A 24,151-nucleotide genomic window follows, 5' to 3' on the forward strand; every position below is an offset into this window, starting at 1 on the left:
ATCTCTGCCATAAGGAAACTTGTATCATCAGTATTTAATGACTGACTGCTTCACACTTGAACACAAGGTTTGGAGGGATCCCTGAAAGCAGTGTTTGTTCTTTGTGGGATGTAACAGATGGGTAACTCAAGGTACATTAAAAAAAACCGGGAAGGTGTCCAGGTTTCAGCCAAGGACAGGGTTAATGTTTTGCAGTAGCTGTGAGGGGGCGTAGCCTAGAGCTGTGTGGGCGTGTCTAAGACCCAAATGTTATTCAATACCATCTTACCTCATCATCAGGGTCCCAGAGTTGGGGAAAAGGGACTCTGTCTCTTCCAAGGAGAAGCATGCCCCTTTCCGGTGGTGGGCTTAGGGTTCGTTGTTTCATTGTCTTGGGCTTGGTGAGCATTTTGTGTGTAAATCACCCACCCTAAAGTGGGTACACTTTTGCCATTAGTATTGTTGCTGTTACTGTCTGTTTTCTTATCTCAGTCTGTGATTTTCACCTTTTGTGCCTCCAATTTTCAACTCCGTCCCTGCAGTGGGAAGGAGGAGGGGAAGTGAGGAGAGTAAGCAAGTGGCATCTGGCTTGGGAGAGTCTCAGTGTGGGCACTGACTTGGAGAGTACCATTCCTAAACCACAACAAAAGGATAGACAGTTTTTTTAAGTTTAAAGAAGGCAAGTGCATCAGAAACAAGGCATAATGAATGATCCAAAAGAAAAAAAAAATTACTCATGAGTAGTTAAAGATTCCCCTTCCCTTAGCTTTCTATGATTCCCCTTGGTTGTCACTTTCCACTATTTCCATATCCCTGACTGACCTTGGGCTAATTGCATGTGTCAGCACAAGGTTACACTTGGTATTTTGTCTGTTCAGATGGCAAAGGCAGCTTCTTCTGAACGGAGAACTGCAGATAAGATGCAACCAACTAAGAGGAATGCTAATGGAAAATTAACCCTTGTGCTAAACAGCAGTGAAAATTAAGTTGTTTTGGTGCATCTTGCTCAACTCTTTAAAGTTTGAGAGTTATTTGATCTGTTCATAAATGCAAAAAGAAAAAAAATAGGGAAAGAGAAAAGGACTAGTAAGAAAATAAAGATCCCTTATTAGAATAAATAACATACAAGCTGAATTTCTAGTGGAATTGGGAAAAGTTTTTTTGTTGGTTTTGTTGGCTTTTTTTTTAAACTCAGTTGCATGATTTTTTAAATGTAGTCCTAGAAGGGAAAAATTAGATCACTTAGATGTGCAAGAGAGGACATGGCTTAAAGTCAAAGCAGTCTTTCAACCAAAGGTATGTTTCACAATACTGAGCCTCAACAGCCAAAACATTGATTAAATTTCTCCAGAAATTATACAAAATTTATATAACCCTAGAGACATTATGAACTGAGAAACAAGTGGCTGTTCTGTATTCTGTAAAGGTAAGGTGTCATCAAATGAGAAAGGGCAAAATAATCTGAAATGGGAGTCTGTCTCTTCTAAATAAATTGCTTTTGACCTGGCTGCCTTACTGGACCTGTACCTTCACCTGCATCATTGTACCTGGCATCGTGCTGGGCCACTGGCTGGTATCAGATTCAAAGTAACAATTTAGCCCACAATGTCCATTTATATTAAATAAGACAGTAAACTTCTATATCTGAATTAAAGCACTAAAAATACAGGAGACTGTCTATAAACAACTCCAGGATAGCAAGAACTCTGTCACCCTCCTGGCTTAAGGTTTGTTGTCTTTCTTTTATTTGTAAGAAAATGTGAAGAATACTTTCATTGTTAGTTAAATTGCTGCATGCGTAATGGTCCGGAGAGACACTAGAATGTTCAGTTCCATTATTTATTTTCATAAAACAAGAATTTTCTACTCCTGTTCTCTCTAGTGTACATACTTTTTGCTTTATCTTAAAATTGAACAGCTAACTGAAGCTGTTACTTGCCTAGATATAGCCAAATTGGCTTGCTAAATTGCCAGCAACTACCTTCTAGAATGTCTAGTTCTGCATTTATAATAAATCAGATGGACAGTTATAAGAAATAAACTGTTTCGATACATTGTGCCCTTCGTGATGACACGGACTAACAGGTGTTTGACTAATACAGCAAAATACCCTCCCAAGCACCTTCAAAGTAGCTATAAATGAGTTCTGGTGAAAAATGACTCAACTAACACCAGATTTTAAATTTGTCTACTGATTCTAATCATAATATGAATGGAAAATCATATTTGCATACCTGCTAAGATAAGGATTAAGCTAGTAATTTAAATTCATGCTCAAAAAATAATCTTGATTGCGTGAGGCCATTGTGCTTAATTTTAGTTCTGCATTTATGTTACAGTAGTATAACTTGTAGGAATTGTTTTATCACTGTTTCCCTTCTCATTCAGAAATAAATTTCAGACTTGGAGCCCATAAAAACTGAATTTATGCTGGACAATTTCAGGTACTAAGCTGCTTGATATGAATCTTCCAATCATGAACAATTTAATGGAGAGCAATATAATTTAAGATGACAATGCAGTGACTGGAAAGAGTGATCTTGTCAAAGCCTTGTCTCTTTCTAAAATGGCTATAAAATGTTACTGTAGTTTCTTGCAAAATAAAGGTTGTAGAACAAGAACTTTTGCCCCATTGTGAGATGAAGCTGGAAGATCATTCTAAGCTTTCTTTAGAACAATAATAATGATAATAATAAATCTGATTTCTAAAAATGAAACCAAAAGCCTCCTAGTTTCTGATGTCATATATATGTATGTATATGTCAGGCATGTTCTGTAAGAAGTTGGAAGATGTGAGCTCTTAATACAAAGGGGTTCATAACTATTGGAAACGAAGTGTGTGATGTATGTATGTCAGGTGCATCTAGAATAACTGAGTAAGAAAGGAATAGCAGTATTGGGGATTTTTTGTGATTCTGTACATAGACATCTTATAGGTGGCTGCACGTTATTCCCAAGAGGGAGGAGTGCTGCTACTGCAGCAGCTGGGGGTCATCCCAGAATGAGGTTGGAAGAAAGTTCCCTGGTGGCTGAGTGTAGGAGCAATGTGTGAATACTCTGCAGTGACTGCACAGCAGTGATGCTTTGTGGAAGACAATCTGGATGGGCAAGGGGCAGGGGGCAGAGCTGGGAATGGCAGGAGGGGGGAAGTAGTCTGATCCTGTAATCTGGGTGAGTGGGTGTGGAGGAAGAGATCTTGCACAACATAGGAGAAGCATTTTTCTAGGAACAGGAGCAAGAGAGAAACAGCAAAATTCTTTGCATGTGCAAGCAAGCCTTGAATGTCACTAGATTTTTTTTTTCCCTTGGGTCCTTTATCAAAAACCCAGTTACTGAGGGCACAGTATTTTTGTTTTGCTCCCTCTGGGATATGTTCCTGGTAAAGCTTGTAATTGTAGGGGGGTTTTTTTCCTACTTCCTTGAAGGCATTTTTGCACTTAAGTATCATTTGTGTATCGGTGCCAAATCTCCACCTGCAGGATAACTACTGGTTGTGTTGATCACCTTCTGGAATCTTTCAGGAAGCTTTGCCTTCTTTACCCCCAAGAGAACTAGGGAAATGAAGGTTTAAATATAAGGTACCTCTGAGCATCAGGAGGCTACTGGGGAGCCTGCTATCTACCTCAGTGACAATAGATACTAGACTTTGAGGTGAGATGGAAGAGAGAGAGCCAGGGGAAGGCCAGGTGAGCGTAGCACCTCTACTACTGTTTTGTGACTTCTTTATAGTGGCCATGCACAAGATGAGGGTTGCTTGGCCTCAGCAGCCAGAGGGGAGGTGGGGCCCTTGGATTCACAAGGTGTGTGCAGTGGTAGTTCATCAAAGGGAACAGTATGACTGGTGCAGATTATTCCAATGCAGAAAGGGCACACTTCCAAATAGTTGCATAAGGATAGATTTGGTTGTGACATTTCTGGCAGCTGGTTGTCTTACATGACTATGATGAATCAGAAAGTTGGCAATAGTTATTCCAAGATAGTGGATGTGGATAATGTTAACAGGAATTAATTACAAGATATGGCTAGTGCTCTGCTAGTACACAGGCTGTTAGGACTATGGGAAGTGTATGAAATTGGTTTTAAATATTGAGTTACAAGTGCCAATTACAGCAGCATTTGAATATAATTGTGAAGGCATCCCAAAAATACCAGAAAAAAATAAAATTGTATTTCCAAGTAGATGTCACCCTCAGTGATGAAACTGCAAGACGGATCACTGCCACACAGGTTTTAAGCAACTGATGTTAGAGCATTTGTCTTTGGCTCTGTCGAGCCACTGTCCCATTCACACTTGAATGATCACAGGGGAGTCCTAACTTATTTTTTAAATGCTGCCTCCTTTAAGTGAAAACAACAATAATGCTCCTCATCTGATGGATGCTTCAGCATTAGCATTGGATTCATCCTTCCATGATGGGGTGGTGTTTTAGGTTGATAGATCCTACAACACATTAGATAATATGCAGAAAGAGGCCAGCAGCACAAATACTGCATTATTACAAAATTCAATGACCAATTCAGTTCATCACTAATAACAATAGCTTTGTTTTATATCAAGCATGGAAAATACCGGCTGTCCCTTTATTCATGAAGCAATTCGACAAAGCATTTGGCGTCATATATCTCTTAACAACAGTGCATCTGGTATGTTTAGCAGATTATATTATTGTTGGACCATGAATTAAGGACTCAGTTACATATTACCTTTTTTAAAACAGGGTGTTTTACCTTCCCCCCCATAGTCATATTTTCACCAGATAACAAGCCAGTGGCAAGAAGCTTTATGCCCAAGTGCTGCTTAAGAATTCTTTTCAGTGCTTTCCATACACTAGTCTTCCTATTCCCAGTACGGTCTGACAAAGTCTTTGAGGAATTAGAGGGCTGGGCAAACACCCCACTGTATGAAGTTTAACAAAGATAAGTGCTGGATTCTGCACCTGGGATGGGCAACCCTGGATGTACAGACAGAGCAGGGAATGAGATGCTGGAAAGCAGCACCACGTAAAGGAACCTGGGGGTCCTGGTCGATGGCAAGTTGAACATGAGTCAGCAGTGCCCTGGCAGCCAGGAGGGCCAAGAGTGTCCTGGGGGGCATCAGGCACAGCATCACCAGCCGGGCAAGGCAGGGGATTGTCCCTCTCTGCTCTGCACTGGAGCAGCCTCATCTCGAGTGCTGGGGGCAGTTTTGGGTGCCACAATGTTAGAAAGACATTAAACTGTTAGAGAGTGTCCAAAGGAGGGCAACAAAGATGGTGAAGGGCCTTGAGGGGAAGCCGTGTGAGGAGCAGCTGAGGGCACTTGGTCTGTTCAGCCTGGAGAAGAGGAGACTGAGGGGAGACCTCACTGCAGTTACAACTTCCTCATGAGGGGAAGAGGAGATCTCTGTGGTGACCGGTGACAGGACCAATGGAATGCCTGAAGTTGTGTCAGGGAAGGTTTAGGTTGGATAATAGGAAAAAGTTTTTCACCCAGAGGGTGGTTGAGCACTGCAACAGGCTCCCCAGGGACGTGATCACAGCATCAAGCCTGACAGAGTTCAAGAAATGTTTGGACAATGCTCTTGGGCATGATGCAATATTAGAGGCTGACCTATGTAGGGCCAGGAGTTGATGATCCTTGTGGGTCCCCTCCAAATCAGGATATTCTATGATTCTAAGATGTAAGTTCTCCTTTGTGACATCCCTCAACCTTGAAATAGATTTGTTGGGGGCAACTGCAGCCAGCACGTGACCACCACAGATTGTAGGTAGTTATCAGGTCAGAACACTGTAGCAATAGTTGAGATATACTGTGAATCTCTCTGACAGATGTTAATTAGTTTACCTCCATGTAATGTTACATTGTTTTCTTTCAACTCCTCATCAGTTTGAGACTTTGTATTTTCAGGTTTATTTTTGACATCAACTCTTCAACAATCTTCAGTGCGGCCCTGACAAGTTTTTATGATCATTTTAAGAATTTCAGCATTTTCTCATTATTTAGTGGACAGAATAAAGACTCAAATAATTTGGAGGCTGAGCAAAAATGAACTGAGCTGTCTTGGGGTTTGTTACAAACTAGCTAGGATTTATTTCTGCCTCTAGAACTTCCTAGCAAAGGACATTGTTGTGGAATGTATTCTGTGTTTTACATACTATACCTTACTAAAAGGACATCTCAGTTTCAGAATTAAAGCACAATGGCAGTTTCAGTTTTGTTTGTCGCAAAGGCTGTGTCTGTGCTAGCAAACCAAGAGGTGCCAGGGCACAGAGCTGCAGACTTGAAGCCCACAGCTTACACTGTTAAATTTTTGACAGCAGAGTCCCTGTACTAGGTCCAGGATAAGCAGCATTCTCACAAGCAACCGTTTGCATGGCTCAGGGGGTAGCCCTGGCCCAGCTGACAATGCAAATGCAGCTGTCCTGTTTTGGTGGTTGAAAGAGCCCAGTAATATGGATATGGCCACTGGCATGAGCAACTGGCCAGAAACTGGGCAGTAGTCTCTTCAGATTACTACTATGGGTAAAATTCCAAACTGAGGAATACAGCAGCAAGAACGCCTTACCTTCTGTGTACTGGAATTTGAAATTTTGTTGTCTGCAAATATGCCTTGACCTGTCCTCTCACAGAGTCCTATGCTATTAGAATTATCCATCAGTGAATGAACTGAAAGTCATACACACCACTCTCCTGGGGGAGGAGACAAATGTAAGGATGCTGGCTGCTGAAAAATTTCAAATTAAAAATGAGGGTTGGGAGTATATGGGAACAACACAATTCAGAGGTACACTTAATGTGTTGAAATCTGGGATGTACCAAGACTGGCATGTTGTTAAAACTGCCAGCAACTGCTATGCAGGGTCTGAGGGAAGCACTTTCAAACATATATACAAAAAAAATGATACATGGACTAAACAGACTTGGCTTTATTATAACTATGTTAAAAATAAATACTTGTGTGTTTCTTCAACTGCTCAATCTAGTCTTTGTGAGATGTTTCTTTACATCGGCTGATTGACTTTTAGTGTTATTTGGTGCTTTACTTATAAGGGCCTGCCAAGAGGCAATTAGTGGTAGTCAAACTTGATGCTGAAAGATCAAGTTCAATTCCTTTTTTATTCAATCTTGGAAGTTAGATTTTTTTTTTTTAAATTCACACGTGCAGAAACTAGCACTATGTTAGTGCTCCAGAGCTTATTGCAAGAACACCCATCAGTGATGAGGTGAGAATGTGTATGACACTAACAATAAAATAATCTATCCATCATTTTACCATTCAAAATATAGATACTCAATTCTCCAACAGTTAAAGTTTCTGAGTGTCTAAAAAACTTCTTAGTTTGCCCAACACTGCCTGTTCCAGGCAGCTCATAATCCACAAATCTTCTGCTTGTCTTGCCTATACACCCTATGGATCATTTTCTGAGCATGCTTACCAAACTAGGTCCTAACCAAAGAGGGGGTTGTGCAGTTTTAATTTACTCTGGTGTGCAGGAGGATCCCACTTCAGTTTAAATTCTTCCAGGGAAGAGAAATCAGTATTTTGTACCTCAGAACAGACTGAGCTAGCCACTTGGGAAAATAACCTCAAGAGAGGGTTCTTAATCTCTTTTAAAAAAGCTGCTCCACTCTGCATGAGGAAACTACACATTAGTTCATCTAGAATGATCACAATCTTTTAATCTTGTGGTAGGGCCTCACCTGGGAAAAGGGAGTCACATGTGCCAGTCTTCATCTTACACTAGTATTAGGTTAAAAACAAGGAAGCAAACAAAAAAATGTAACCAGCATCACGTATGTGCAGGGATCGTTTGCAGTCTGATCACACTTCTTGTCTCTGGTACTCTAAAACCTGTAAAATCAAGAGCTTGTTTCAACTATTTTAAATCAGCAGTTATCTTACACAATTTGTATCTCAATTAGTACCCCATGCCTATGTGGTTCACCATAGCTGGGCAAACTGAAAATATAAAATAATTATTTCAAGGCACCAAGTAGATGCTATACAAGAATACAAAATATTGAGAAATCTGGATCAGCAGACCAGTAGTTTTGCAGAAGACTGAACAATAAATGGAGATTGGAATCTCAGTGATGTGTATTTCATGGATGACTGACAAATCACATATGCTACACAAAGTAGGCACTGTCAGCCAAATGGCTCAATGCTAACAGCCCTGAATCTTTACTGTAAGTGCAAATATTGGTACTACTCACTCTACATCGTTGCTATTTTGGGGAAAGCAGATATTTCAAGTGCATAGAAATAAAAATACTTGGTAGGTCTAAACTAAAACAACATGAGAAGGAAACACTTGGGAAAAACTGAGGATTGTCTTTAGGCTGGCAACAGAGTGAAGCTGTGTTAGATCAGACTAATGGTCTTTATAATTATGTATCTGTACTATCATTGGCTGTTCTTATCCACAGAAGTATCAGTTCTTCTGAAGACTGCTAAAATCCTTGCCAATTGAGAATTCTGAGGTGAAAGTAAAGCCAGAATGGCTATATTTTGTTATGAGGAAAAACATAGTTTTTAATTTGAAATCTTTCAAGTGTTTCAATTCTTGAACTATGCCCTAGAGTTTATAAAGGACCTTGCTTTATCTTTGGTGAAACTGAGAAATTTTGTATGCACTGATTAAATATTACTTCCTCCACGTATTTTATTCCTTTTCCTTGGTCTTTAATCCTATTCCTAGGGTATTTTTCCTTGATCCTAATTTCCTCCTGAACTCTAATTTTTTTGAGATAAGGTGAAAGACTTAATGCAGTATTACAACAGAAGATGTGTTATTGTTTTGTTTTGTTTCACTGGCTTCATATTAGAGTTCTAGAAAAAAAAATTACCATATTCTCAATGTTGAATATGTAATAAATAAATGGTCTTTTAAAAAGATTTACTACTGGCTATCAAATAGAAGGTGTTTTTCCCCCCTTATATTGGTTTGGAGCCCATAAGGAGAATGAATTACTCATATAATTTCTTCAATAGATTATTTTGAATGTAACATCATGAAATTTTACCTACATTGTTCTGCTCATCTCTTCTCCGGGTAGATTTCACTGATATTTCTTATGGCCTCCTCTACTTTTATCTAAATTGCATATTAGCAAGTTTATCAGACCATATATCTGACAACAATATGACAGAGTCCCTTAAGTTATTACATAGATGTAAATCTTTAACAGTCTATTGTATTAACTCAGGGAAATTCCAAGTCTATACCAAAGCTACTGATAGCCAGCACCATTTTGAAAAATCGGGCAAATAACCTCTCATCTGTATTTTAAAAAGTTGCATTTCTAACAGGCTACTACAGTAAATGAAAAAATCAAATCCAAACCTCTAACTGGAAATGCCCTCGAACTTGGTTAAACAGAAATTTAAATTTTCATTTAGAGAATTAGAAAGACAAACAATAGCTGAAAATCACTACAAAATTGTGTGTTAATAAACTTTATTATTTACCAATTTAAATAAAATTTGTCACTTAAGACTTCAAGTAAGTCTTCTTAGACTCAGAACACTAATATGAAGCTATTGAAACAAATGAACAATACACCTTATCCTCTGTTCAACAAAAATTGCCTTAGCATGTTGGAATACCTTACTACAAAGTGAAATAACAGCAAACATTTTCAAAATTTTTGTAGAAGTAATAATCTAAGCAAATAATTGTCAATATACAAAGCAACATAGTTCCTATTTTCATTATGGAGTAGCTCTCCTCTAAAATATACCCTGTGTATTAATTTTTTGAAAGCTCCCCTTAAAAAAAAACTTCTACATAATCCTTGGAACACTCAGAAAACTTTGGCGACATCAAATAGATGTGAAAATAGATGTGGCAAATATCCAAGAGTCTCTGTGAAGAAAAGCCCAATAGCAAACAATTAAGTACAGCAGTTTAATAATTTTCTCAATATCCTCTGGATAACTAGGGAAAGTATTCAGCATAGAAAGTTGTACTGTCAAACTGAGGAAGGAAATTTAAAGTCTTTTACAAAATACAGGAGCACAAATAAAATTGCTTTAAAACAAAACAAACCCAAACAAAATCCCCAACATGAACCAGTAGAATTCCTCTATTCAGTAGGAATAACATAGGCCTTATTCTTAGTTTCTCTTTGCAAGGGAAGGTTTTGTACTCAAAGACATAACTGTGAAACTGAAAAAATGTCGTGGCTGGTGCAATTCGTATTTATTTGGGTAACAGCACATCAAAGAAGTTTTTAGGTTCATTGAATGAACTCCAACAAGGCTCATTTACTGCTCAAAATATAAATGACATATAGATCTACTTTCAAAAACCTGATAGTAGATTTGCAGCTAATTATTTGTTTTTATACAAAAACTAATGTTGTCTTCATAAGTGTCTTGATTTTGCTTTATTCTTCCATCTGCACAGGAGGAGAACAGATAGAAAACATTTGTCAGAGGCTAACCTATTTGTGTGCTTTTTAAAAACTGTTAATTTGTCTGTGCTGATGGTGGTTTGGGTAATACAGATGCCTAATTCTATGCTACTCTTCATCATGGGTGAGAAGCAAGCAGGAGTAACAGGAAATATTTTCAAAAATAGTGAAGTGGGAAGACATGCCCATTCTGTGGTAAAGGGCACACTGAAACGGGAAATAAAGTAAAAAATAGAAGCATACAGTTCACTATTTAATATCTGATGAGGGCAGAATACAGTGCAGCTAAGCACTCTTGTCAGGAACTTCGTAGTAGAAAGTTCAGGTAGGTTACTGATGGAGGGTGCAGAAAAGACATGGATGTATTCTTGGCGTGAAGCATGAACAGGTGAGTATTTAAATGAATTTTGATGTGAAGCTTCTTAGTTAACTTCAAGTCATTGTTTGAAACTACAGAAGGAATTTGCTCATAGTAGCATTGTATTTTAGCATGTGTGGTTCTTTCTGCATGAAGTTAATATAAGTGATAATAATAAAGTTGCTGGCCTCACAAGCACTCATCACACTCTTCTGGCCCTTGTCAGGTTTATGGTTGGTTTCAAGAGTAAGAAACAACAAGCAACTAGTAGTGATAATTCTTATTTGAGGTAGAAAAAAACCACCAAAACCCCCCTGTTCAAGTAACCAACCAACCACCCAAAACTGAGGAAAGCTTAGTCACTGCTTTGTGTTGCTCTCAGCCACCCCCTGCCAATATCATGCTTCAAATATTTAGCTACATTGTTCGGCTTGACAATTTACAAACCCTAAATACATTTCTTTGTCTCTAAAGAAAAGGAGAAGCGCAAATTTCAGAAGAAACAGAAAGGCTTTTCATGTCAAGAACTGCCACTACTAGGATCCAAGTAACGTACTTTCTGGGCACAAGGTATAAAATTATACTGACACAAAAAAGCACTGGCTAAAATATATCAGCAAAAAAAACCCCAACCAAACAAAAAACCCCAACCCCAAACTCCCTAAGGAACCAACCCCAAAAGTGCAGAAGGAAACGAGAAAAAGCAAGAAGAAACCAAAGATGCTACATTCGTATCTGTCAAAAGTAACCAGTAATTCAGAAATATATCTGTATTTGGATACTTATACAGCTTATAGCACTTCTTAGGGGGGAAGAGGAAGATGGAAGGGAAAAAAAAAGGCCAAGTTAAGGTAAAAAGAGACATCCCAAACCAGCAACTTTTGAGATCAGTCCATAGCTTAGTATAGCTGAAGTGTAAAATCTGCAGCAACAGGAAAATCTAGGAAACTTTATTCTTCCTTTTTTTTTTTTTTTGTAAAATTAATTTAGCAATTGTGTGTGAATATTAACATTTGAAAGTCACAAAATAAAATAATTCCATTACTTTTTATTTTTTTAAATGAAGACCTTTCACAGTAATTTCTCCTGAAAACATTGAATCTTACTGACAAAGCAGGACTGATGTATTTTAGTTTAGAATAATGTAAGGTGACAAGATCACATGAAAAAGGGATTATGTGAAAGCAAAACAATAGAGATAGTAAAAATTCAGAGCTTATATTTTTCTCCACTTGTGTACATTATAAAAAAAACCCCTTCTATTTAACTACAAGAGTAAAAAAACCTTTTAAAATATCTCTGAAAAATGAATGGAATATTAGTTAGTGTTGTAGGAATTCTCAGTACTCATTCTAACATGTATCATCAAACAATAATAATTAGGCATTTTCTCTTGTGTGTGACTTTCACGTTATACCACACATAAACAAAAAAGTCCCATCAGATTTCATCTGTAAAAAGAAAGTGGAATGTATGTTTGTAAAAGCTGTTTATTAAATATTTACTTGTAGTACTGCAGTGCTCAAGCTCAAGTCTGGGACTATGATTTCATTTTGCTTGGTGATCTACAAAAATTAAATAAAAGACACAATCCTTATTTTATTGTCAAAACACCAAGAACTTTTTGATTCTCTGGGCTCTGTTTTAAACTGCAACAGGAAAAGTTAGTAGTTGCCGAAAGAACAAGGAGGGTCAATATATCCATGAGAGTTTTTCCTCTACTTTAGTCTCCTTACTGTTAAAACTTCTCTATTGCTTGGTTTACAGTTTCAGTGATGTCATACATAAGGATACTTTCTTTTATGTAAACATCAAGGGAAATTAAAATGTTAATCACATTATTCATGTAGCCCTTTGTTGTGAGAGTCACCTATGAGAGATATTACAATACATATTTTACATTGCTAAGAAAATATTCAAGTCATTTTATTTTTAAAATCTTTATTAGACATTAAATATGATTTCATTGCCATTTTAATTATTTGAAGTGTGGATTTAAAATGAAGCTGAAACAGTGGTTATTGTTACAAATCTGGGGAAAGGGAGATACACGCACATTTTAAAATATATAATGATCATAGCCACAGATAATGTGATCAAATCTAGTACATACAGTCTTGCTTTTTATTTTTAAAAAAAGAATCCTACAAAATTCAGTTACCCTAATGATAACGAATTCTAGATTAGGATTTTAATGATTTTTAGGATATGTGATAATTGTATGTAAAAAATGCACAGCATGTAGACATCCACTATATAAATTTAATTTTTATAATAAGACAATGGAAATACGTTACATTTTAGCCTCCTTTCTCTAATCTTTCAGGGTAATATTTCTTCAATAAAGCAGAAGGCTGATTGCAGCAAAGCTTTCTCACTGTGTCACGCACAAAGCTCGAGCTCCTAAAGTGAGCTTGCAGGCCTCAGAAACACGTATAAAAATGCTCAACTCATCTTACCCTCAGCTGCACAGAAATGTAGTTCAAATTTAATTTTGTTGAAAGTTAGATAGCTGAAAATTTCAGGGGGTTTTAAGTACAGAAAAAAAATAGTTCTTTGTCTAGTTTCTATATAATTTCAAATATACTTTAGTCTTTGCTTCACAAGTTAACATCAGTTAATAACTGAGGCTAATGGAATATTAAAAAATGACAGGTTTCCCCTGTTTACATTGATCCCTGCTAAATTCATTCTTATTGTCCACAAACACATTCGTTCTTGCAAGGCCCCAACACGACCTGAAAAAGCACGGACACATTGCAAAACATAGAGACAACCAATTATGCTCCTTTAAATCCCTCATCAAATATGGATTTTTTTTAAAGCTAATTATCAGCGGACATCTGCTTTGTTTTTATTTTCTTTTTGACTGTAAGCAGCAAAGAAACAGTTACAGCACAAATCAGAACGTTTTATTCGGTATCCTCAAGCTAGCAAACATTAAATAAAGAAATAATTAAACCGCTAACCAGGCCCCATACAATGTTGCAGCCTTTCAGGAACCTTCGGTAGGTTATCGATCCGCTAGTGAATTACCTCCAGTTCAGCCATAGGTTGCAGGCATCACCATCCATCGCTCGTCCTCGCGTTGGCAACACTCCTCCTCTTGCCCACCGCTCCTGGAAGGCAGAAGATTCGTCAGTCCCGCATGTCTGATCTGGCTGGCGGCAAGAGCAATGAATAAAATCGTTATCAGCTGTCGGGGGCTGTTTTTTTTTTTGTTTGTTTGTTTGTTTTTTGTTTGTTTTGTTTGGTTGGGTTTTTTTTTAAGGGAAGTTCTCAAAGCGAGCGCCCTGCGCTCCCTTCACCCCGGCTACGCCCGGCAGAGCTGCCTGGGTAGCCCCGCCGAACAACGGAGAAAGGCGCCTTTCTGGCTGTTTGGGACTTGCTGGGATTTCCCCCCTCTCCGGACCCACGGCAGGAACCAAGGCACGATGTTGCAAGAATAAGAACCAACAACGCGTGACACTGTGACACTTACGCGCAGATGCCAAAGCCCCTGGCAGCGCCCTGGCGTCCATGGCTGGCTCCGAGGGAGCGGGCTGGGCTACGGGGGAGCCGCGGTAAGCGGGGGGTGTGGAAGCACCGGATCTCCCCAGCGGGGCCGCGCTCCCCAGGGGCATTTTGGCTTCGCTCGCTTCCCATTCTTGCGACGCTGGAACTCGGGAACTTCCAGCGCCGCCGCCGCCGCCAGTCGCCGCTGCCCCGCGGCCGTCGCAGCCCCTCCTCCTCCCCGTGCGTCGTATCCCTCCGCGCTCCGGCACCGCGCAGAGAAAGCGCCTTTCAGCCGCCCGCCCGCCGCCTTCCCGCCCACCCCGCCGACATCTTCTGCCACAGCCCGCCCGCCTTCCCGCTAATAAACGCGTAGCGCTCGCCCCTCTCTCCCCTCCAGCGTCGGGCAGCGCCGGGGGCCGCCGCGGTAGCGGGGCGGCAGCCGGGGGCAGGAGAGACGGACTCCCCCCTTCCTTCCCCGGCTGGCCGCCCCCGCCAGGCAGCGCCAGGGACTGGGGGGGGGGGCGCGGGGGGAAGGGGCGGCGCGCGGGGCCGTGGGGGCTGAGGAGGGGGCGCGGAGGAGGAGGGGACTCTTTCTCCGGGCGGAGGGATCGCGCTCGCTCGCGCTGGCTGGCTGGCGGCGGCGGCGGCGGCGTTGGCGGCGGGCGGCTGCGAGTTGTTGTTTCCTCCTCCTGCTGCTGCTGCTGCTGCTGCCCGTGGGTTGAATGGTGGAGCCGAGACTCTCCCCGGTGAACGAGCAGTGACAGCGATCGGGCGGGCGCATTTCGCTGGGACCCGACGCTGCCGCGGGAGCGCGGCCCGGGCAACCCCCCTTCTCCCCCTTCCCCCCCCCTCCCCTCCCCGGTTTTCTCCTCGCCATGTCCGGGGACGGCGGCAGCCGGCACACGGCGGAGCTGCGAGCGGGTGAGTGGTGGCCGGGGGAGCCGGAGAGGGGCGGCGGGCAGGGGGAAGAAAGGGAAGCCCGCGGGGAAGGGGCGAGCTCCAGCCCTGACGGCCTCTCCTCTCTCCGCAGAGCTCTACTTCCTCATCGCTCGCTTTTTGGAGGACGGACCATGCCAGCAAGCGGCTCAGGTAGGGGATGGAGGGATGGATGGATGGATGGAGAGATGGATGGATGGCGCCGCCGGGCCTGGCGGGGAGGGGGCGGCCGGGCAGGGCGGCTGATCGGGCGGCGCGCTGGCCGCCTCGTCCTCCTTCTCCCTTTTTCTCTCTTTTTGAAACCTTTTCTCACGCCCCGCTTTTGTTGTTGCTGCAGGTCCTGATCCGAGAAGTGGCGGAAAAAGAGGTAAGAGCGGCGCCGTGCACCCGGCACTTGCCCCGCCTGCGGCCTCCCTCCCCCTTCCCTCGCTCTCCCGCTTCCCCCGCCCCATCCCGGGCGCTGCCGGGGGGCTCCTCGGGGGAGGGGGGAGCCGCTCACGGGGCGCCCTCTCTTCACTCCCTTAGCTGCTGCCCAAGCGCACGGACTGGACGGGCAAGGAGCATCCCCGGAGCTACGAGAACCTGGTAAGAGGAGCAGGCGCTGGTAACAGGAGAGAGCGCTGCGGCGGGCAAAGTTGTTTTTCCCCCTCCCTCACTCTCCCTGAGCAGCCCGGTAAAAAAATTGAATTTCCCGCAAAAAAAAAAAAAAAAAAAAAAAAAAAAGGCAACTTAAAAAAAAAAAAAAGGCAACAAAACTTTGGAATTTTTTTTTTTTTTTTTTAAATTTTTGTAACAGCCTATGTCCTTCCCTGCACTCCCTCTCAGTGTCCCGGGCGGGCGCAGGCCGGGGTCCGGCCGGTGCCCGCCCGCCCGAGCGGGGTCAATAACAACGCGCGCGCCGGGCCCGGCCGCGCTCGCTCCGCGACGTCACGGACGCGGTGCGGGCGGGCGCCACAGCCGCGCGCGCGGCGCGGCGCCGGGCGGGGCGGGGCCAGCGGCGGCGGGTGCCGGAGCGCGCGCGGCCGTGCGGGGGCGCTGTGTGCCGGCCGCCCGCGCGCACACAATGGCAGCGGCCCGGGCCCCGCTCGGCCCCGCTCGGCCCCGCTCGGCCCTCCCGGCCCCGCGCCCGCACCGCGCTGGGGTGAGGGGCCCCTCCTGCTGCCCCCCGGCGTGTGCCGCTGGTGAGGTGCGTTATGCGGCCTGGAGTTTTTTACATGCAATGTATCTGGTGCGTGGCTGTAACTGGGCTTGCCAGGGTCGCATCACAAATTTGACTTAGGTGGATTTTTGTTTTGTTCTTTTTTAAAATTTCCTAGTGTGTGCTTTTCATCCCGGGTTAGATCAGTGATAAAACAAAGTGTTCCTTGCAGTGATGTAGCTCTGTCTAGCAGACAGGGGCCTGGATGGTTTTTTTTCCCTAACACGTTGTGAACTACAGCAGGTGGGAAAACAGCAGTCAAGGTGTCTGAATTGTGTCCGTTGGCAACTTGTTGCTAGTATTGTTTTCATTGCAGGTGCATTATTGTATGATTTAGTCTCTGAATTTCTGAAAACGATTTAAGAGGAAGACTGAGCCCTGTTTGTGATGCTCATCAAAGAGAGATTTCCCTTGCTGGTTGCTTATAGTAGTTCTGAACTCCAGTACTTCCGGAGCACAAATATGTTGAGAACTTTTGGACTTCCACAAAAGGAGACAGAACAGTTTCCATCTGTAATGCCTCTAATAAAGACTGTCACCACATACATTGTTTTTATTCTATACTGAATGTTACAGTATGAAGCAGAGGTTTTTGTTGTAGTTAGAACAGGTTTACTTACAGCATTGTTTCTTTTTTCTGTAGCAAGACTTGTATTGGCACAGGCATTTTCATACGTATACTGTGGAAGAATTGATAGCAGTTAACTTGTGGAAAACATATAAGCACATACTAGTACTTTTGAACTTTCTTGAAATCAAATATGAGGAAACTCAGCTGGGAATGTAAAAGTGCATGATATATTATGCTACTCTTATTTACTTATTTATTTGTAAGGCTGCAAGGCCATTTGACCCATTTCAAACAGCAGTAAGAGTCGCTTGGTAAAACTTATCAATAATCTGTCTCTTTTATCCAATAAATTATAAAGAATTGGAGATACAGTTTTAATGTAGCACGGATTTGGGTTTCTTCTATATAGTCAGAATATAAAAGGATGTGAAAAAGGAAAAAGTGAGGAAAAAGGCATTTTAAAAGTTGAAGTAAGAAGAGTTGGTGAGAAATAAGTTCATTCAGACCTTTTCCAAAAAACTTTGTTTGTGGAATGCAGGTAAATACCAATTTAGTCAGCGTAGGTATGTAATGGCATAAGATGTACTTCCTCAAAACTTGGACTTGCTTCTGGATACTTTTATTTGAAGAGGTGATGCTGACTAGGTCCTTTCTCTTCCTAGTTGTCTGTTCATAACAAAGTTTCTTTAGAGTTCCTAATAAACATTTCTAAGCTCTCTCCCACCTTGTCCTTACCTAGATGTTGGGGGCTCTGTGTGTGAAATTGGTTACTTTGTTCTTGATGCTTCTCTCTATCCTCTATTTGTTCTTGCCTCACTTGTCAAAGCTGTGTTAACTTTGTCTTACTTGACATTTTAGGCATGTGAAAGCTGGCACGGAAGTGTATTTGCAGCGTGACAGTTACATTTTGTACAAAAGAAGAGTTTTTCATTGTATCCTGTTTCATTATCAAAAAACTTATTTATCTCAAACCGAAGGATCCTTAGCTTTCGAGAGAGAGAATGATGAGCTAACGTTGTTTCTTTCTTTTTTTTTTTTTTAAATTTAATATTTTTCCAGCTTTAAGATGCTGACTCTTTCTCAAGATGGCATGTTTTGCCATGTTTTGGTACAGCTTCTCAGACATAAATGCCTTGAGCTTTCACTAAACCTTGTAGAAAGGTCTGAAGGGAGAAAAGGCTAAGAAAATTACCAGTAAATGTAGTGTTAGACATCTGACTTCTACTCTAGGAGGGAATAAGGGCTCTGTGTAACTGGCATGGAATTTAATCCCAAGCTTCTCTTTTGCTGTGTGCAAAATCATGCCTTTTATTATACCTGTATTTTCAATAAATCCTTCCTTTAATATATATATGTATATATTTTCGAGAGATGATGAGGTTTCTGATTTTGTCCTTGTTTGGAAAACATTTATTTAAGAATTTTTGTTAGAGTTAACTTTTTGTTATTAGACTAGGATTCATAGTCCTAGATGTTTTATTTCTGTTACTTAATTTGTACAAATAATGTTAAATATGATGCAATTTTTGTCTTGTAAGTTACTTTCATTTTTCTGTTTGGCCAGTGAAAGTAAATGTTTCATTTTCTTAAATAAGCTAATACCATGCTGTGCATACTTGTAATGCTACAGGAAAATACATGAGTTCAGAAATGCTATTATACTCATATTACATTCCGAAGTGTTTTTTTTTGAATTTCAGTATTTCTATATTATATTTTTCTACAGTCACCATGTGTGGCATAAATCACTTGAATATGGCTTTGATAGTGTAGGCTCTTATTTCACAGTGCTAATCTCATTCTAATATTGCCACTATAAAGATTTCTATTTGTGCTATAACCTAAGACCCTCTGAGAATTGATTCCCTGGTAGGCTACTTTCAGTATAGGTCTACCAAGAATGATGGGACTCTTCAGTAACAGATCTCAGGATGTTTTGTGTTCTCTTGCTTTTGTTGTGAAAACTTGCCAATTGTAAGACAGCTATTTTTCTCTCTTTTTGAAGCATTGAGGATTTCTCACTATGGGGGACAGAAACTGAGGAATTTTAAGAGTTAACAGCTCATTTTGGCAGAGCAAAGCAGGCGTGTCAATTGCTTATAGATTGTGGATAAGATGTTTAAGTGTTGTGTTGCATTTTTAGGCTTTAAAACACCTTTGTTAGGGCCTTTGTTACACGAGCAAGCTTTGGTGCATCATTTGATTCCAGGGTAATTGTTTTTTTCATGTTGCAGTTTCCCTATGGGTGTAGCTGCTCTAATTGTATGCTGTGGATGAAAGCTGTGCATTTCTGTTGCATCCTTTGTGTAGGCACGAGTGCTCATCCAAATGTGTAGTTAGTTGGATGAGGCAGCTGAACTGTCTGAAAAATGAACAGTAATTTTAAGATGGCTCAGCTCTTTTTGTTTGCAACACCATGGGTCTTACCACCACCACGAGGAAGATGATAGGAGTGGGTGTGGGGGGGTTGGAGAATGTGTTGTAGTTGCTTCTTTTGGGAGCAAAGTAGACTTCAGCTGAGTGAAACCAACTGTTGAGATTTACTTCAACATTTTAGAGCTACCATAAGGAGTGTTGTGGGTTTGTTTTTTTTTTTTTAAGGTCTTCTGTGGTACAAGCATCATAGTGTAGATGATCCAGAACTATTATGTAAACTTTCTTATCCAGGATATTCATGTAATTGTAATTTTCTCGGTTGAATTAGAATTTTATTCATGGTGGTGGTGGTTGAGGAGGGAGAAGGCTGGGACTTCACGCCAGCAGGATGGCCCAGTATGGTTAATAGGCAGTATGTCTTGGTCTCACGAACTGTTGATGATTTTTTGTTTGTGCCTTTCTCTTCTCCAGCCCACAATCATTAACTGTAATTTCAAGTGAAAATTACAAAACACTTTTTTCAGGTCATTCCACTGGTTTTTTTTTTTTTTTTTTTGTAAAAACCTGCATGAAGTTACAAAGAGTATCTGTGGGACTGGGACATTAAGTATATGGATACTGTGTTTCTTTGTTCATGTAGTAGTTAAGTCTTTTAGGTAGACTTGTGGTTACTATTTAGAAATTCTGTTTCTTAATAAGTAACCAGATAATAAGTGTTTTTTTTCTAAAGGATATCTTGTTCTGTAAAGATATTCAAAGAAATAGGGAGCAAAATTAAAACTTGAGTTGAATCAGAGAGCTGTATTATCACCTAGTTTTTATTAACAGTATTTTGGGGACAGTCTATACAATATTTTGGAAGGTGTTCTGAAAGACTTGGCACTGTAGCTAAGAAAACCTAAGTATTCCAATTGTTATCCCTAGCCAGATTTTTGGTCTCATTAACAGTGCTTCTGTTGGACATATATCAACTTAAGTGATCTCCTCTGAATTCTAAAAGACAAGTGCTTCTCTTCTACAGACTATTCCCCTAGTTGAGAACTGAGGTGATGTTAAAACCTCTCTGTTCAAACTATTATATTGATATGGGGAAACACTTGTTTGTTGTGGGAAGCACCACACATTTGTTTGTTCCACAGATAATCAAGAGAACTGGCCATGTCAACTGTTTTGTGCTAGTTCTTTCAAACTGGGGCTAAGAAACACGAGTGAGAGATGGGATGAAGAGGAATATCAAGTTTCTAAAGTGTAACTTTTGTTTAAAAAAACCCCAAACCCAACAAGACCCTCAACACATTATGAGTGAATTTAAGAGAGGCAAACAGCTACAGGTAATTTAACAGTAGCAGGCATAGCTGAACATCTTAGTCCGTAAGGCACAAAATACTGCTTCTGCTCACACCTTCTCATGTGTTAAGCTTGCAGCAGACTATACTAAGTCTTGAGTTTATCTGCTCTGGCCTCACACCTATTAGAAGCATTAAATAGTTGAAAAAATAATGTGTTCTTGGGATGGCTGGTTTCGTAGAGATGCATTTAATTAGAGAAAGAGTAACCTCACAGTAAAATAATAGGCATTCTGATTGGAAATAGTGTTTAAATAACCATATAGTTTTAGCTCAAGCAGAATGAGAAAGTATACAAGAAATAAATATGTTTTGGTGAAAACGGTTAGTTCTCCGATTCTCCCTCCCTGTTGTATGTCCCTGCCCTGTTTCCCCAGACCACCCTCCACCTCCCACCCCCAAAAGAAGAAAAAAGGGAATGAGAATTCTTCAGAGAAAACTGCTTGCATTTCATTGCAATTCCTAATTTTAAAGTGATAAGGCAGTGGCTGGTGGTACACAGTATTCTATTAGATTGATGATCTGATATAGTACAACAATTACTGTAATTTAATTTGGAGCTTGTTTTGGGTAATATGCTACATAGCAGGATAGTTAAAGTGGGATAGCTGCTGGTGTAAGATTGAGCTCTCACATATTGGAGTATAGGTAGCTGACTGACGTAGGCTTTATTAAATGTCCTTGTGTGGAAATGTGTTTTTCTGAAACATTTACAGTCAACCTGGTAGCTAAGCATGTTGACTGTTAACATGGTGGGGGGGGGGGGGGAACAACAATTTTTCAGAGAATGATTCAGAGTATTTGGAGCACTAGAATAAGGTCATATTTTATTTGATGTCTAAAACACTGATGGTGAATAACTGCATTATGTATTGCAAATTTAACTCAAGAGTCTAGGTCAAATCACGATTCTTTTGTTTCATTCATTGTGCTTCTGATGCTGAATTATGCTGCAGAGTCATGCAGAATGAAAATATAAGCACTTAGGTCTATTTCAAAGGTAATAAAGATTTATATGTTAGTCCAGATAGCTGTGCAGCTGCATTTTGTGTATTCCCATGCTGCTTGTTTGGAATAGGTGAAGCTGGGGATAGTCGGTAAAGGGAGAGGTTGAGGATAATGCTGCTTCTAATTTTCTAGAAAATAATATTTGTGCTTAAGATCTGGAAATTTTGTACTTGCTTTCAGAGTTCTAATTTTTGTTACAGTAATAGTTAAGAAGTGTTAACTTATGTGAAAAGACTGTGAGAACAAAAAGAGAGTTTATTATTTTACTTTAAAAGCGTGTCTTCTGTGCGTTTCTTTTGGAAGAACAGAGCAGAGTTAGACATTGCAGAAAGTCTAATAAGGCGAGGAAGAAAAACAGCTAGAATTTCAGCTGGGGGGACTGGCAGAGAAAAAATCCTGTGCTTTTTATGCTGTTTGACAACACAGTTTTGGCATATAATTTTTAAATTCCTGTTTCTAGAGTCCAGTTTTCACTTTCATTTAGAGCTGTATGAATTTTAAATACTTGTACATCTGTTATTTTTTCTGTTTTGCTTTCCTTTCTCTTCTTGGAATCAGAGATTGATATGAAACCAAATTTCATTCTATTGAGTTGTCTCGAACTTTTCTGTTTCCGACAAAGCTTCTAATGCTACCATTAAAACAAAAAATTATTTGTTTTGTTTTGTCTCAGAAGTCTGACTTGAGAGTACTCTGGATGTGGGTTTTTTGAGTTGTAGGTATATTTTTCTTGATTCTAGGTCCTTTTTGGAGTTTGTCAGCGCAAGAATTGTTTCCTGGTAGGCCGCACCACGGAACAATCTGAATTATTTTAGTTTAATGTATTAAATAAACTTACCTTTTGTTGTTATCTTTTCTGCAGTTCTTGTTTTTCCTTTTTCAGAAGGGAGAAATTGGGTGAATTTCAGTTACACAGCTTTTTAATTTGTGACTTCCACTGTAATATTCACACATACAAATTAGCACTGGAACAGACTTTCTAGAGAGGCAGTCAAAGCCCCAAGCCTGTTGCTGTCTGAGACATTTGGACAATGCCCATAACACCATACTTTATCTTTTGGTCAGCCCTGAAGTGGTCAGGCAGTTGGAGTAGATGAAGAATTTTTTGATGGTGAAGAAATTATATCACCTGGAGAAAACTTACTTAATAGCCTGTTTTTAATAAGTTATTCGCGTTCCACATTTTATTTGTTTGTAGAAGGAGAAAAAGGGAAAAAACATCAGTCCAAATAAAACCTTTAATTAAGAAAGTTTTCCTATTGGATTTTACTGAGAAATGAAGCCTACCTTTTTATTTAAGTTTCTTGTGTATACTTTAGCTTTATGTAGGAAAATGAGAGCCAAATGTTGACTGTGTATGGTTCATGAAATAGATCTATAAACTTCTTGGAACTGACAAGTGTTTAAATGGGCAATGCCACTTCTGTTTTGGTAAAGCATCCATACAGCTCACTTAGTATCATTGAATCAGTTTGTTAATGAGCTGTTGCGAATGCTGCTTGGTAGTGAGCTATGATTACTTAGACAAATACTGTGAAGAAACATCACAAAACTACTGCATAATGTGACATAAATAGCTCTTTTCACACAAATGGACTTAAATGAGAAGAGACTGTAGTGTGGGTGTAAGGTATATATTGAGATCTTTAATACAGATGATCAAGAACGAAACAGATAGATGCCTCTTATCAAAACATTTGCTTTAAAAACTGCAAGAGGAATTGAGCCTACCTAGTTTCTGCTAAAATAAAAAGTGAGCACATGGCTTATGACAAATCATGAGAAATGACTCAAGATGTCAGCTTGCTGTAGTTTTGGAATGTGTCAAGGATGATTTACTTCATTTACTTTAGATTTTATGCGTTTCTTAGGATATGTAAAACTGCAGGGTCTTGAGCAGGATAAAATGACAACTGTATTGTGTATTTTGTTGTATTATTCATGGTTAAACAAAAAAACCCACTAATTATTAATCTTTGGGAGATGAGTTCAGATTCTGCAGGTGTAAATTCTGGTTTCAGGTGGAATTAAGCAAAGAGCAGTGTTTGTTAAGCTTTTGTGCTCCTTTTGATAGGAGCAGAGAACAAAAGCTAAGGAAATGGATCAGGGCTGTTGATGGCAAAAAGTGTATACAGCTTCATCACTTCTTATGGCTTTTTAGATATTTTAGAGCTCTCATGCATGTATTTTGACTGTGATTCCTCCTTTAGGCAGAAAAAAACATGTTGATTTGCTATTCTGATTCATTTTTCTTATCATACTAATTCAGAATTATTTTTTGCTACTCTTCTAACAGTGTTCCTGTCTGATGACATTGAATTTAGCAATTTAAAATTAACTGATCTTTATGATGAGTTGCAATTTGATTTAAGTAAAATATAATTTCTAATATTTTTTAAAGAATTGGGTTTTTTTTAACTTGTGTGAATTTTGCAAGTCATTTAACTTTTAGGCAGACAAATTCAGATAGCTTGCAAGGCTTTCTA

General features: G+C 40.2%; 1 protein-coding gene and 1 long non-coding RNA gene across 3 annotated transcripts in view; one reads left to right on the forward strand and one right to left on the reverse strand.

The window, feature by feature from the left end:
• Positions 1-7,657: 7,657 nt before the first annotated feature.
• Positions 7,658-14,438, reverse strand: LOC309570401. Its single transcript, XR_014226251.1, has 3 exons — positions 14,217-14,438; positions 13,772-13,854; positions 7,658-7,810 (listed from the first exon to the last, which is right to left on the reverse strand). It is a non-coding gene; the product is annotated as an uncharacterized lncRNA (long non-coding RNA).
• Positions 14,439-14,517: 79 nt separating this feature from the next.
• The window catches only part of PHIP (PHIP subunit of CUL4-Ring ligase complex), a 107,819-nt gene continuing 98,185 nt past the window's right edge, over positions 14,518-24,151 (forward strand). For both annotated transcript variants that reach the window (XM_082277174.1, XM_082277173.1), the window contains exons 1-4: positions 14,518-15,151; positions 15,261-15,319; positions 15,504-15,533; positions 15,692-15,751. In XM_082277174.1, coding sequence (XP_082133300.1) covers positions 15,106-15,151; positions 15,261-15,319; positions 15,504-15,533; positions 15,692-15,751 — 195 coding nt within the window. In that variant the 5' untranslated portion in view covers positions 14,518-15,105. The remainder of the gene's footprint in view (positions 15,152-15,260; positions 15,320-15,503; positions 15,534-15,691; positions 15,752-24,151) is intronic.

The sequence above is a fragment of the Coloeus monedula genome (assembly GCF_965178545.1).
Source record: "Coloeus monedula genome assembly, chromosome: 2".
NCBI lineage: Eukaryota > Metazoa > Chordata > Aves > Passeriformes > Corvidae > Coloeus > Coloeus monedula.